We start from the raw sequence: 13,369 nt of genomic DNA on the forward strand, positions 1-13,369 counted from the left end.
AAATCATTTAATCATGTGCCGGTCCTCAAGGAACAACTATGGAAACCAAAGAACTCTGGGCTAAATTTATCAAGAATAGTAACAATCAGTATTTATCAAGCTCTTACTATGAGCCAGACACTGTGCTAACCTCTTTATGTACAATATTAATTCTAATCCTTACAACATCTTTGTGGCATAGCAACTATTAGTTGCATTTTATAAATGAAGAAACAGACTTAGAGAGGTTGAAATGTGTAACCAAGATCCCACGAAGAGATTCAAACAAAAGTCTGACCCCAAAGCCTGTGCTATCAGCAACTACGCTACACTGTCTGCCATGGCACTGTGAGGGAGAGCAACAGTTGAGTGGCAGCCTGCCATCCCCTCGAAAAAAGGGGGGTTAATAAGATTAAGGCTGATAAAGGAACATCCTAACTCGCCTGTGTTTATGAGTGTCTCATAAAAGGCTCCTTGTCACAAGCTACCTACTTACTATGCTGCATTAAATATAATGTAGCTGGAGCACTGGGGAATGGGAAGAGGAGAGGGAAAGAGAGAGTGGTTTCTGGCTCAAATGTGATAGAGGAACTTCTTTACCAAGAAGAGTGTTTCTCAAATACCAGCATCCGTAATAATCACCTTGGGAGTTTATCTAGTATGCAGAGTCCCAGGCCCTATTGCCAGCAACTCAGATGCAGATGTTTCTGGGGTTTAGCCTAGGAATTCCCATTTTTAACAAGTATCCTAGGCAGTTTTAATGCTAATAGTTACCTTAACCCAATTTTGAGAAATAACTGCTATAGAGTTAATTTACAACTGTTTTTTCCTGCAACCTCATCCAGCTATGATTGTGAAGACGCCCATCCAGGTACTTAATAGACATTAAACAGAGAGGCATTCCTTGGATAAATGCCTATGGCACCATTATTATGTATTAATAATTAGTATACAAGAAAGATGGCAGACAGTAACCTCAGTGTCCTATGGAGAGAGCAAAGGAATCAGGATAATTTTTAATAGAGAGCAAAAATTCTGTAGTGAAACATTGAATCCCTTTACATCTTTGGAGATATTAAACAAACAGATGAACCAATCTTCTGTTTTCATTAAAGGCTGGAGAAAGGGAAATAAACTTTCAATGATGCATGAAACCTTTGGATAAATAACATGAAAAAAATCCTTGACTCAGTGGGTTGTGAAATGTTGGAAAGTCTCCAGGTTAGAAAATCTACAACATGCTTGGCTTATATAGGTGTGATTAGAGGCTGAACTAGATAGCCTCTAAGACTTTTTCACTTTAGAGTTTTATGTGTAGATGACTTTACCTACTCTCTTCTAATTAGAAGCAATGCTTAATATCAATGTTTAATTGCACAACCCTTATTTTCTATAAACATAGGCTTGATTAGCAACCCAATGCAGTTTTAGAGTTTTTAATTATTGTGGATGCTATTGAGCACTAATTAACAAAGGAAGGCTGTCAGGAATGAGATGCACTATTATGAGCAGCCCTTTTTCATTTATGAAATGCAATCACATAAATGAAGAATAAATCTGTTAGGAAAATAGGCTTAATTTTCCAAATTGCATGACAATGAAGCCCCCTTGAATATTTTGCAAAGAAGAGGTAAAAAAAATAAAATAAAAAACAAGAAAACCGGGAACTAAATGTAAAATAAATGCTCTGCTATAGAAAGAGAGGAAGCCTATGTTTGATTCCCATGATTATCAGGCCCCTGCCTTATGCCTCCTTAGTCCACTTCCTGATTCCAACTTCCATACGCCTCACACTCATAGTCCAAATAGGAAGGTGGTGTGTTGCCCATTGACCATCTTGATAAGAAGCCTTTACCCAAAACTTCCTTTAAAACTCTGGAAGGAAGCAAGAATTCCAATAAAATGCTTTATAGGACAGAATGTTTCCACCTTAAGAAAATAGCCACTGCTCCTCAGCTAGTTAATTATTCCTGAATGTGGGATGGCCATTGTGGAAACAAAATCTACAATGAGGTATTTATGATATTGGGCAGATAGGAGGTCTGAATAGTAAGGAATTCTGGAGATGATTATACTCAACCCTCAATTCTTACAGGTAAATCAACTCAGGCCAAGGGAGCTAAATGACTTGCTTAAGGTCACACAGGTCTTTGGTGGTAGAATATAGTTTAATATGCCTTCTAGTATTCCCTATTCTGACTCCCATAATTTGAAATGACTTCTAATTGTCTTAGTTGTATGCTTGTATTCTTTTTTCCAATTCATTATCTTAGCTATAACATAGAACTAGCCAGACAGTTTTCTTCAAATATAAATAATGGGGGTGCCAAAAAAATGTATATACATTTTAAGAGATGTTATCTATGCTCAAGCAGTAGTTCGCTGTAATCAGAAGGGTCTGGATGCTGATGGTAACCACTCTGAGCACCTCTGGTAATTGCAGAAGTCAAATGTGACTTGTATTCATCTTTTGCTATCGGTATATATTGAGTGTTACAATTAGTATTAAATATTAATACACACTTCTTAAAATGTGTATATGTTTTTTTGGCAGCCTCTGTATAAAATCACGCCCTGCACTGAGATATTTTCATTCAGTAGATTTAGGACGGACAAGAAGAATTTTCACTATTTACAAGTGTGCAAGGTGGTTATGGTGCAAGCACTTTGGAACCCAATTAAAGCAACAAACCAAGAATGAAAGAGTTAAGCTTTTAATTGCTTATTGTGATGGCATAAGCCAGAGTCTAAACCCAGAGAAAAAAATAACTCCTCAGTCCATTTTCCCCCATGGAAAGGTGCCCCAGTCAAGGGTCAGGTGGAGCAGCACATTCATGGGGGCCATCTCACTGTTGAGGAAGCCCCAACAAAGGGCTCTGGTCATTTCCTGAACTCTGGGGTAGGGGTAGAGCTTGAGTTAAGGTTAGGAGTGGAGAAATACTGGGTACTGAGTCAGAATGGGGATAAAATGTCTTCAAGGCTTACCCCACTCCCCCATAGGGAAGCCTCAGCAGAAGCGCCTGAAGGCCTCTGCCCAAGTTCTCAGATAAGGAGACTTAAGAATGAAGGCATGGGGGGCTAGGAATGTAAATATGGGAAGAGCTTGACCAAGGAGTCCTGTGTCCTGGACTCCAACTCCCTGGAGAGGCCGTGATGCGCGGGCTGTGCACCCAGGCTGGTGTGGGGAGGGAGCTTCCCGGTCAGGCCTGCTGGGTAGCCTTCGCAATACCTGTAAGGAGACCTGGGCTATGAACCAGGAGCCAGACTCCTCGGTGTTTAGCAATGTATATTGCCTCTTTCTTGTCACCCGGGACAATTGAACCAGTTTATTATTGAGTCTAAGGAGAAAATAGCAAATTGAGTCAGATTCCTCTAAAGGCTGTTTCACAACCTAAGATAGAAACATTGAGGATGAAACACTCGGGCACGTATGTATTAAATAATGCTTGATTGGCTTGACAGAAACAATGCAGGTCTTAAAGCTGAGGAAAAACTTGAGATCTTGAAAGAATCCAATGACTAATAGCAATAAGTTTTAAAACTCTATTAGGGCTATTTAACACTTAGGCACATTCAATCATTCAACCAACCAGTATTTACTCAGCATATACTCTGTGCCTAGAATATTTCTGAGTGCTAGGTACACATCAGAGAACAAGATTGATTAAAATCTCATAGCTAATTCAGCAGGGGAGACAGATGTTATTAATATACAAAACAAATGAGTTGCCCAGTGTGCTAAAAGTTGGTAAGTGCTATAAAAGGAAAAGGTAGGCCGATAGAAGGAAAAGAGAGCCCAGCAGTATGTGGGGAGAATTGAAATTTTAAATAGTAATCAGGAAAGGCTTCATCAGCATTATAGTACTAAACCCGACAACCCCACACATCTCTAACTTATCTTTATATTGTTGCTAAATTAGTTTTATTAAGACTTGTGATTATACCATTTCCTTGCTCAAAAATCCTCTGTGATTCCCCGTTGCCCAAAGGAGAAAGTGTAAGCTCCTCTCCCTGGCAGTCAAGGTTCTCACCGTCGGGTTCAATACTCCCCATCAGCTCTCCCTGCTCCAGCAAACCCGACCACTCTCTATACTTTGGCCACATCCTGTATTTTCCTCCCTCGCAGGTTTTGCCCCACTGCCTCGTCCTCTTTTCCCTCACTCCATTTCTCCACTTTCTACCCACTCTTCAAAGTTCTGTTCAAACACGTCCTCCCAGCAAAGCCCTCTAGATTTTCCCATCCCCAAAGAATTCTCTCTCCTCCAAACTCCTACAATGCATTATGTCATGAACACGGCATTCGACAGATATATTATAGTTATAAAAAGACTTAGCTCTGATACTGGATTGTAAGCTTCTGAAAAGCAAGAACCACCTCCTTGAATATCCCCACAATGTTCAGCATAGTGCCTTGCAAGAGTGAGCTCAAGCAGCTCAGAATTTCTCAACACTTTTGATATATAAAGAAAAGAGGCAGAAAGTATGAGTAGGCGGCCAGCCCATGTCTTTACGATCTGAGTCTTCTTAAGAAGGAAGTCAAGGCCTTATCTGTGGGTTCATAAAGCCAAAAGGGCCAAGGCTGTTCATGGGCAGCAGGAGACTGGAAGACACAAAGGATTCGCTGTCATTTTTAATTTTGGTTCCACTTAAATTTAAGTGATTAGAAACCATGCACCAAGTTGTACACTTCTACGATCCTGAGGACAAAGTTTTACTCGTACTAGGAAGCGCTTAACTTGCATGGTATGGGGAGAAGTTTTCAGTGCTGTATTTGGAATTTTGAATGGCAGACATACCAATAGTAAGTACCCCAGAATTATATAAGTATAGTTACAAAAGGCACTTCCTAATCTCTGAAAAGAGATGCTTGTTTTTAGCACTTGGTTTTGCAAGGCAACTTTATTTTGTCCCTGAAAGATATTTTGGGTCACTTTCCCTCTAGTCCAAATCTCACCTGGCGAGATATGCAGCACTTGGTTGTCTGGACCTCTGAGTATGACCCGTTGGCCAATAACCCTGGATGGAAAAAGAATGGAGCAGGCTTGATGGTGAACAGCCGATTTGGATTCGGATTGCTAAATGCCAAAGCTCTGGTGGATTTAGCTGATCCAAGAACCTGGAAGAGTGTGCCTGAGAAGAAAGAGTGTGTTGTCAAGGACAAAGACTTTGAGCCCAGGTGAGTTTCTCAGGAATTAATGTGCGCCCATGGCACTATGGGATATGATGTTTGTCACTTTGCTTAATTCTTTTCTCACCTACCCTTCTGAAGTAGATGAAGGTAGCATTTACCATGTTCCCTGTGCGTCCGTGGGGGAATCATTGAGAGATCAAAGATCTGAAAATAATATGAGCATATTTGCATTTTCCTCTCATAGCTTACTTACCATCTAGCAGTGAGTTTAAGTTGCACTGTTGACTCATATACCACTAAGAAAAAACATTGCTAATTAAACTATTATCACTCATCAATTTTAAGAGTCATCTCAAATTCAAAGATGTTAAAGCATTAAAAAAAATGCATTTTAGAATTGATGAAATACTGTTTGGCCAACCAGTATTATCCAAAATCTCTTTCCTCAAGAGCCTCACTTCATGCCACAGTGCTATGTGATTCATGACCTTTCTCCCATGAAATATCCTTTATCATACTGCTTTTACATAGACCATTATCTGGCCCACTACATCTAGCCACAGAAGCAGAATCTGCTATGACTCTTTTGTTGATTCTATCATGGCAACTATGATTATACTGAAGATCCATTCACATAAAATACCCAAGTGTGGGAGTCTTGGGGGGCATACATTAGGAAGATAAAAATCATTTCTTCAGAAGGTCTTCTTAAGAGGGTCTATTGCAGTAATAGACCACTTCTGATGAGTCCCAGGCAAACCTGCCTGAATCTGATTCGATATAAAATAGCATTATATTCAAGTATCTGTGCTCTTAACTATTTTCTTTTCTTTTTCTTGTGCTAAGAACACTTAACTGGGTTCTCTATTCTGTTCCATTTGTCTATATGTCTGTCTTTATGCCAGTAACTTATGTTTTGATTACTGTAGCTTTCTAATAGATTTTGAAATCAGGAATGATGATGCCCCCAGTTTCGTTCTTTCTCAAGATCGATTTGGCTATTTGTAGTCTTTTGTGCTTTCATAAAAACTGTAGAATTTTTTTTTTCTGTTTCTGTAAAAAGCTTTCCATTCTCTATGCATTAAAAATCATTTCTAGCTAATCCTGAATTGGGTTCTACTCATAATAGGGAGACACAACAGTTTAGTTGCGTATCCAGTCAAGACTGATATGTACATATTTGCATAAACTGCAAGGCAGAAGAGATACATTTTATTTATTGATGATTCTTTAATATATTTAGAGCCCTGAAAGCAAATGGGGAAGTTATCATTGAAATTCCAACAAGAGCTTGTGAGGACCAGGAAAATGCTATCAAGTCCCTGGAACATGTACAATTTGAAGCAACAATTGAATATTCCCGAAGAGGAGACCTTCATGTCACACTCACTTCTGCTGCTGGTAAAATTGTTTTTAAACTTCAAAAATTTCTTCTTAACCATTTACTTAAAATTGTAAGCATAAATTGAATTATTTCAGATCAATTAGTGTTTTTGTTTATTTATAGGACTAAATCTCCCAAAAGATGTTTTTGGATCTTAAAAAAAGATATGCTTCTTTGTTTTTGTTTTTTGTTTTCATCAGAACACTGCTCTGCTCATTCTCACTGGTCCTTTAATAAGCAGAGAATGAGGTCCATTTAAATAATATCAATTAATACATCTTTCTGGAGTTACACATTTTCAAACTGTGTTCATTTTCCCAGGTCATTACTGATCTATCATTCTTTTCTCTCAGGTAACACATTAGTGAAAATTACTCTGATAATTAATTAAGCTAAGAGATTAATCAGACACATCCAAATGATTAAAAAACTGAGAATTCTGATCCATGAAAGAGGATTGAAAAGACTAACAAATTTTCCATAATGATCTGATTAAGGCAATATGATACGATATGTGGACATTTGCTCTTTCCTGAGAGGGTACTAATTCGGATAAGACCTTGGATGGGAAAGAGATTGTAAACACAAACCATAATCCAACCAGGAGAAGTTGCCCCAAAACTCTTTCATGTTTTGGTAGGATTCAATCTCTGACTAAATGCAATCTCTGCAGGTGATGTTATGAGGAAAGATGTGCTATCTCTAAATTACCTTCTAAGATATGAACTTCTTAGAGGCTTGGATCAGGCTCTGTGAATTATGCTTTTCAGATATCTTAGAATTGGCCTGAAATATTGGTGGAATGCTTTTTCATCGATGGCCTTGTAGTTAATTTGACCTTGTCACTTAGAAAAATTATTTATTGATCTATAGAGAGCTTGGATTTGAAGATTTAGAGTTACTCCCACTACCAGTTTTGTTTTTTTTATGACAAGAGATTATTAAATTAATACAGCTTAATTTTTTTATGTCTACACTAGATTATAGACTCAGGCACCTTTTAAATTTTCAGGATTTCCTCTTAAATTTCAAAATGATAGCTCCTTTAAAATGTATTTTAGGTCTTTGACTCTTCTTTAATGTAGTTTGTGAATGTCATTTTCTGAGTTCTCCTTATTCAAATAAACCTTAATCAATATATTCATTCATTATTTATTTTTCCACAATATTTATTAAGAACTTATTATATGCCTGGCAATGTGTGAAGTACTGTGGATAAATTTTTTTTTTTCCTTGTGAATGTCTCTATCCTGGTCTTATGCTCAAATGGGAAATTTGGAGGACTAATCTCTCCTAGCTTTCATCTTTATTTTCAGATACTAGAGTGTGTCCTACTGTCATAGCTGTTAGAACTTTCATTAACTTGTGTTTGTTGCATGAAAATAGGAACCAACACTGTTCTATTGGCTGAAAGAGAGCGGGATACATCTCCAAATGGCTTTAAAAATTGGGACTTCATGTCTGTTCACACATGGGGAGAGAATCCAGTAGGCACCTGGACTTTGCGAATTACAGACATGGTAAGTATGAATGAAAGGCTGCAGAGACACAAGCTCACTTTTAAACACTTTGAAGGAGTTTGAATGTTGTTGTCATCATTAATCAGGGCCCTAAGGAACTTTGAGTATGCCTTAGTAGAAGTAAGGAAAAGGTGTCCTGCCCACTTGGCTGCAAAGGTTAAAAAAATAAAAAACGTTAGGCACTGGCCATAGAATAAGGAAGAGAACATAGTCTCATACACAACATGATAGACTGGGACAAATCCAAGTGTTCCCATGTCAGAACGTAGCCAGCCACGTGACCTACTCAGCCACCAGAATGAGCTTTATTCACAAATAGAGTTAAATGCTCAACCAGCTTTGCTATCACACTCTGCTGGGGTACATGAAGGAACTCTTACAAATACTTACTGCTATTTAGAAGTAGCTTTCTATTTTATATCAAGTCTACCAAATTTTATTTACACTTTTAGATTTCATTTTTAGATATTTTAGATTTCAGCACATTAATTTTAACACAGTTGCTGAGCCTCTGCAAAGTATTACTCTTCCCATAAATGTACAGTGTTTAACAGGCTGATTAATGCTGAAGGCTATTTATAATGCTCCATAGAAGCTGACTTTTTTTTCCCCAATGGAATGTGTCTACGAGTTGATAATTGGTAAATATAATTCTGTTTATAGAAGTTACAGTCAACTTTTCAAGAACACACCCAATATAGAAAAGGATGTTCATCTAGAGAGTTCTTTTTTAATTACATGAAGCAATTAATCAGTGTTTAAATCCTTCAGCCTGTAAACTGTCAATTCTCCTAGAAAGAGTGAATCCAGTGAGTTACTCCTTTGTACACAAAGCTCTACACATGGAATGCACAGACTTTTTAAATTGCATTTTCACTATGAAATCCTTTTCAGATATTTTGAAGGAGCTTGTTGTAATGTTACTCAGAACACACCCTAAAATTATGTATGCTTGTTCACCAGTCCGGAAGAATGCAAAATGAGGGAAGAATCGTGAACTGGAAGTTGATTTTGCATGGGACCTCTTCTCAGCCAGAACACATGAAGCAGCCTCGTGTGTACACATCCTACAACACCGTGCAGAATGACAGAAGAGGGGTGGAGAAGACGGAGTTGGGGGAGGTCTGTGCAGCTATGTTCTTCTGGGCATGCTCTCTTGTGAATTGTAGTAGACAGCGTAGTGAGGGAAGCTGCCGCTGACTTGAAGGCAGGGAGTGAGATAAACATGGATGGGGAAGAAAGGGACTGGGAGTGGTACATTGTTTCTCATAGGATGAAGCCTATTGTTTTATCCATTTATTCTATTCTTTCATCTAGAATTTAGATATTGAAATTAATGAATTCAAAGTTATTAAATTCCCTAACATGGATTCTACTTCATTTGTCATAGTGAAGGAGACCACTGCTATGAGTACGCACACTCGTATATCCATCATCTCAGTCAGTCTTCAAAACCACCAGAAATGGAGGGATTCTCATTCCCATTGTATAGGTGAAGTCAGGGAGATTAGAAAGGTGCCAAGGGCACATCAGTAAATGGAAAGCTGAGGACTGAAACCTGAGTTAGTGTGACTCCAAGCAAAGTGCTCTCTGCCTCCCAAACTGCCTCTTGGGCAGGCAGAGGGCATGCGCGGCGGCTGGCCTGCCAGGCACTGCATACTGAGCCTATTTCCCTTTGTTGGTGGCATTCTGTGTTTTAGGATGAGACCACGGAAGAGACCCTGAATGAGAACCCCCTGACGGCCAAAAGCCTCAGCAGGAGCGGTAGCGTGGGAAACAGAAGGGATGAGCTGGGAGAGGAGAGAGCCCCGTCAGAGGCCATGCTGCGACTCCTACAAAGTGCGTTCAGCAAGAACTCACCAGCAAAGCAATTGGCAAACAAGTCTTCAAGTACAAAGCTCAGCATCCCTTATGAAAATTTCTACAAAGCCCTGGAAAAGCTGAACAAACCTTCCCAGCGTAAAGACACCGAGGACAGTTTGTACAGTGACTATGTCGATGTTTTCTACAACACGAAACCTTACAAGCACAGAGACGACCGGCTGCTGCAAGCTCTGGTGGACATTCTGAGGGAGGAAAAGTAAAACAAGTCTGTGGTCCTGAGTTGGGAATATTCATGCTTCTTCCTTCCCCTTAGATTTTGCCTGTGTCTGAAGTGCTTGTTTTGGTCATTGATTCTTATGCTTATAATATCCTTTGTGATACTTTTTCTTTTTCTCCCCAAACTGGACATTTGTAAAGGATGAGCTCAAATAGTACGTCCAGCTTCCTGAATGGATCATAGATCTTTTAAAGCACGTCTTCCCTGCGTACACCGGTAAAATGGTTGTTCTTTCCGGAGCCACAGTTCACACGTGGTCCTGGTACCACATTAAAATGCCTCTGTGAGCCTTCCCATTTCATTTCTTACAATAACCTGGGCAATAGATGAATTTGAAAAAGTAACCTGCTAAGGATGATAGGAAGGAACACTGTTCTGATAGCTCGTCCCCTGCCTTTGTCCTGTAGTTCTTTGAATTTTGATGCCAAAGAAAGCTTTGGAAAGTCTCTGATGAAAAGAGTTCACAATTAGACGCATACCCTATCTTTTCTATTCCAAAGCAGTACTTATTCAGGGAATGATTATCTGGTCATTTGGGGAAAAGCTGATTTATTTAGATCTAGAAACAGACCTTAAAATCTGCATTATCTGGTTGGAGCAGTTTTAGAACATTCATCTTTGCTTAGTGTGCCATGTATAGGCTTCTATGGCTCTAAAGGTGACGAGACACATGCATTGTGCCCTGGTCTTCCTCAATTTCGCCTTCTGAAGGTTTTCCTCACCTGTCTCCTTTCTCAGACACAAATTAAATACTGAGAGAACTAATTTATACTACTTTCTTAGAACAAACTTACACTTGGGACTTGCCAAATTGCTAGTCATAATTTTTTTTAGCAATAATTACTGAAAACCACTCATAACTTAGAGAACCAACGTAATAACAGGAAAATATTCATGAGAGGAAAGCCAATGGAAGATTTTGCTTGTTTTCAAAATTGTATTCATTAGAACAGATTTTACAAGATCTTTGAGACTTAGTGGTCATTCCTTGACACTAAAGGCTCTTCTTCCCCAATCTGAGAGCTGATAGTATCCAAATTCTCACCAAACTGCTTCCAAGCTTCAACTCAGAGGACACAAGCTGGCAGCCCACAGGCCACATTTGTCCCTCGGGTAGATTTTATTTGGCATGTCAAATGTTTTTAAAAATGTGAGTGAATCAGTTCATCTGAATAGTCAGATTTCACATAAAATCTGATTCTCAGACTCATGTTCCGTCATGGCAACAGTGGCTGGAGCCAGCTAGACCTGAGTGCCAGGTCCCCAAGGCACCCTGCTCCATGCTGCTTACGATGGGCACCTTACTGGTCAGCACTCGGTAAGCATTTGATTTGGCCCACTCCTCCACTAAATGAACACGCACAAAGTGTAAATGCATTCGGAAAACAGATTCTCAACTTCTTTCAGGCAGGGTCTGTGTGATAATCAATAATTATGAGAATTTTCCATTATTTAATTATTGGCCCCCAAAATGTTATTTCAGACTCCTGAAAATACCTCTGATATCTATCAGGTTGGCGCAAAAGTAATTGCAGTTTAAAAGGTTAAAAATAATTGCAAAAACTACAATTACCTTTGCACCAACCTAATAGTTTGATGTATTCATTCAATCTCACCTCACATGGATGCTCATTTATACTAATTCATTAACCGCCAACCCCCTAGCTTCCCATTCTCTATATGTTCATAAAGGCTCTGGTCACCCATAATGCTGGCATTCTCCCTTTGGGTTTGCTATTTGCAATTCTTCCATGAAGTTTGAACGTCATCAGGCCACACATGAACTGTACCAGGAAAAGAACTACATCAAACAAGACCAGGAAGAGAACACTAGTCTGTCGCTTTGATTTGAAGTGTGCTTGGTAAGACAAAATCTCATCCCCTAGACTACCATATGAATTTGTGCAGAACAAATTTATTTCTAGAACAATACCCATGATGCTTTGAGGATGTTCTCCTAAAAGAATTGCAGTATCACTCTGTCCTTGGAAGTTTCACATGTTGTTTGATATAGAGTGTTGGATAGAATTTTGGAAATTGCAACACATCAAAAAGTATTAAAGTTGAAAAGGACCAGTGAGTTATTAGATAAATTTTCAACTAAAAAGCAAAGCTAAGGTCCACAGAGGCCAATAAATAGTAATAAAAGAAAACTCTCCTTTTCTCCATTCCTAGCCTAGTGCTAATTGCATGAAGCTTTCTTTTTCATACTTGTAATAGTTTCTCTTCCTGGTTAAAATCCCAACCAACTCATTGGATTGTAGCCGAAGGTTCATTCTAGAGAAGCTTTAATATTTAAAGAAAGTCATGTTTGAATGTTTCCAACCTGGAATGTATTGTTCAGACATAAAATATTTTTGTTAGTCTTTCTTAGTGCCTGTGTGAATTTTTGTGAAAATGTAAAAGAAGAACCTTATATAATATTTCCCTCGAAATTTTAAACTATATTTTCTTTACAGGTATTTATAATGTACCAATGCTTTTATCAAACAGAATTTTAAAAGGCATCATATATTAAAGAACCAAAATTTTCCTGAGAATAAGAAAGTTTCATCCAATAAAATATTTTTTGAAAGGAATGTTCCTCTGTCAGTAAAAAAAAAAAAAAAAGTATAATATGTATGTGTTGTGATATTAAAAGTGACATTTGTCTAGTAGCCTAATGGAATGTGTAGCTGAGTTTAACATGTGTGATCTTAGTATTCTTAAGGGAACTCCCACATTATACACTTGATGTATTAACCAGAATATGTAAAATATGCTTATAAATCAGAAGAATAAATGATTTCTCATTAAGTCAAAAACAAAAAAAGCTCATGTTTCCAACAAAACTAGGATCTCCTCTTACTGTGTTTTCGAAATAAACTGCAAAAAAGAAAAATTGAAGGTTTGTAGTAAGACATTAATTCCTTTTTAGAAAAATGGGCTTTCTCAAAGGCAATTTAAGAATTTACTTGAATAGGTATATTTCATATTTGTTTATAACTCAGTCTTTCACTTTCTGACAACATAAAAAGTTGTATGAGTGAGCCTTAGCTGAAGTGTTGAAGAAAAAAATCCTAAAGGGACTTACTGCATGTGAGAGAAATGATTTGCAACAGTTCACTAAACATGACTTTGTTTATAGGCCGTATTATAGCAGCTAAGCATTAAATCTTTCCCAACTTTGATAGCCTGCCCTCAGGCCCACTTATCTCTCTTGATTCAAACCTCCATCCCTGGGATTTCTACCCACCATTTCTGAATCTGACCTT

The 13,369-nt window shown here is 38.3% G+C and overlaps 1 protein-coding gene across 1 annotated transcript in view; it reads left to right on the forward strand.

Moving 5' to 3' along the window:
- The window catches only part of PCSK1 (proprotein convertase subtilisin/kexin type 1), a 38,176-nt gene extending 25,175 nt beyond the window's left edge, over window positions 1-13,001 (forward strand). The window contains exons 10-14 of the mRNA XM_019727905.2: window positions 4,922-5,155; window positions 6,354-6,511; window positions 7,881-8,014; window positions 8,978-9,136; window positions 9,715-13,001. Coding sequence (XP_019583464.2) covers window positions 4,922-5,155; window positions 6,354-6,511; window positions 7,881-8,014; window positions 8,978-9,136; window positions 9,715-10,098 — 1,069 coding nt within the window. The 3' untranslated portion in view covers window positions 10,099-13,001. The remainder of the gene's footprint in view (window positions 1-4,921; window positions 5,156-6,353; window positions 6,512-7,880; window positions 8,015-8,977; window positions 9,137-9,714) is intronic.
- The last annotated feature ends 368 nt before the right edge of the window (window positions 13,002-13,369 follow it).

Source organism: Rhinolophus sinicus, linkage group LG03, assembly GCF_036562045.2.
Source record: "Rhinolophus sinicus isolate RSC01 linkage group LG03, ASM3656204v1, whole genome shotgun sequence".
NCBI classification, from domain to species: domain Eukaryota; kingdom Metazoa; phylum Chordata; class Mammalia; order Chiroptera; family Rhinolophidae; genus Rhinolophus; species Rhinolophus sinicus.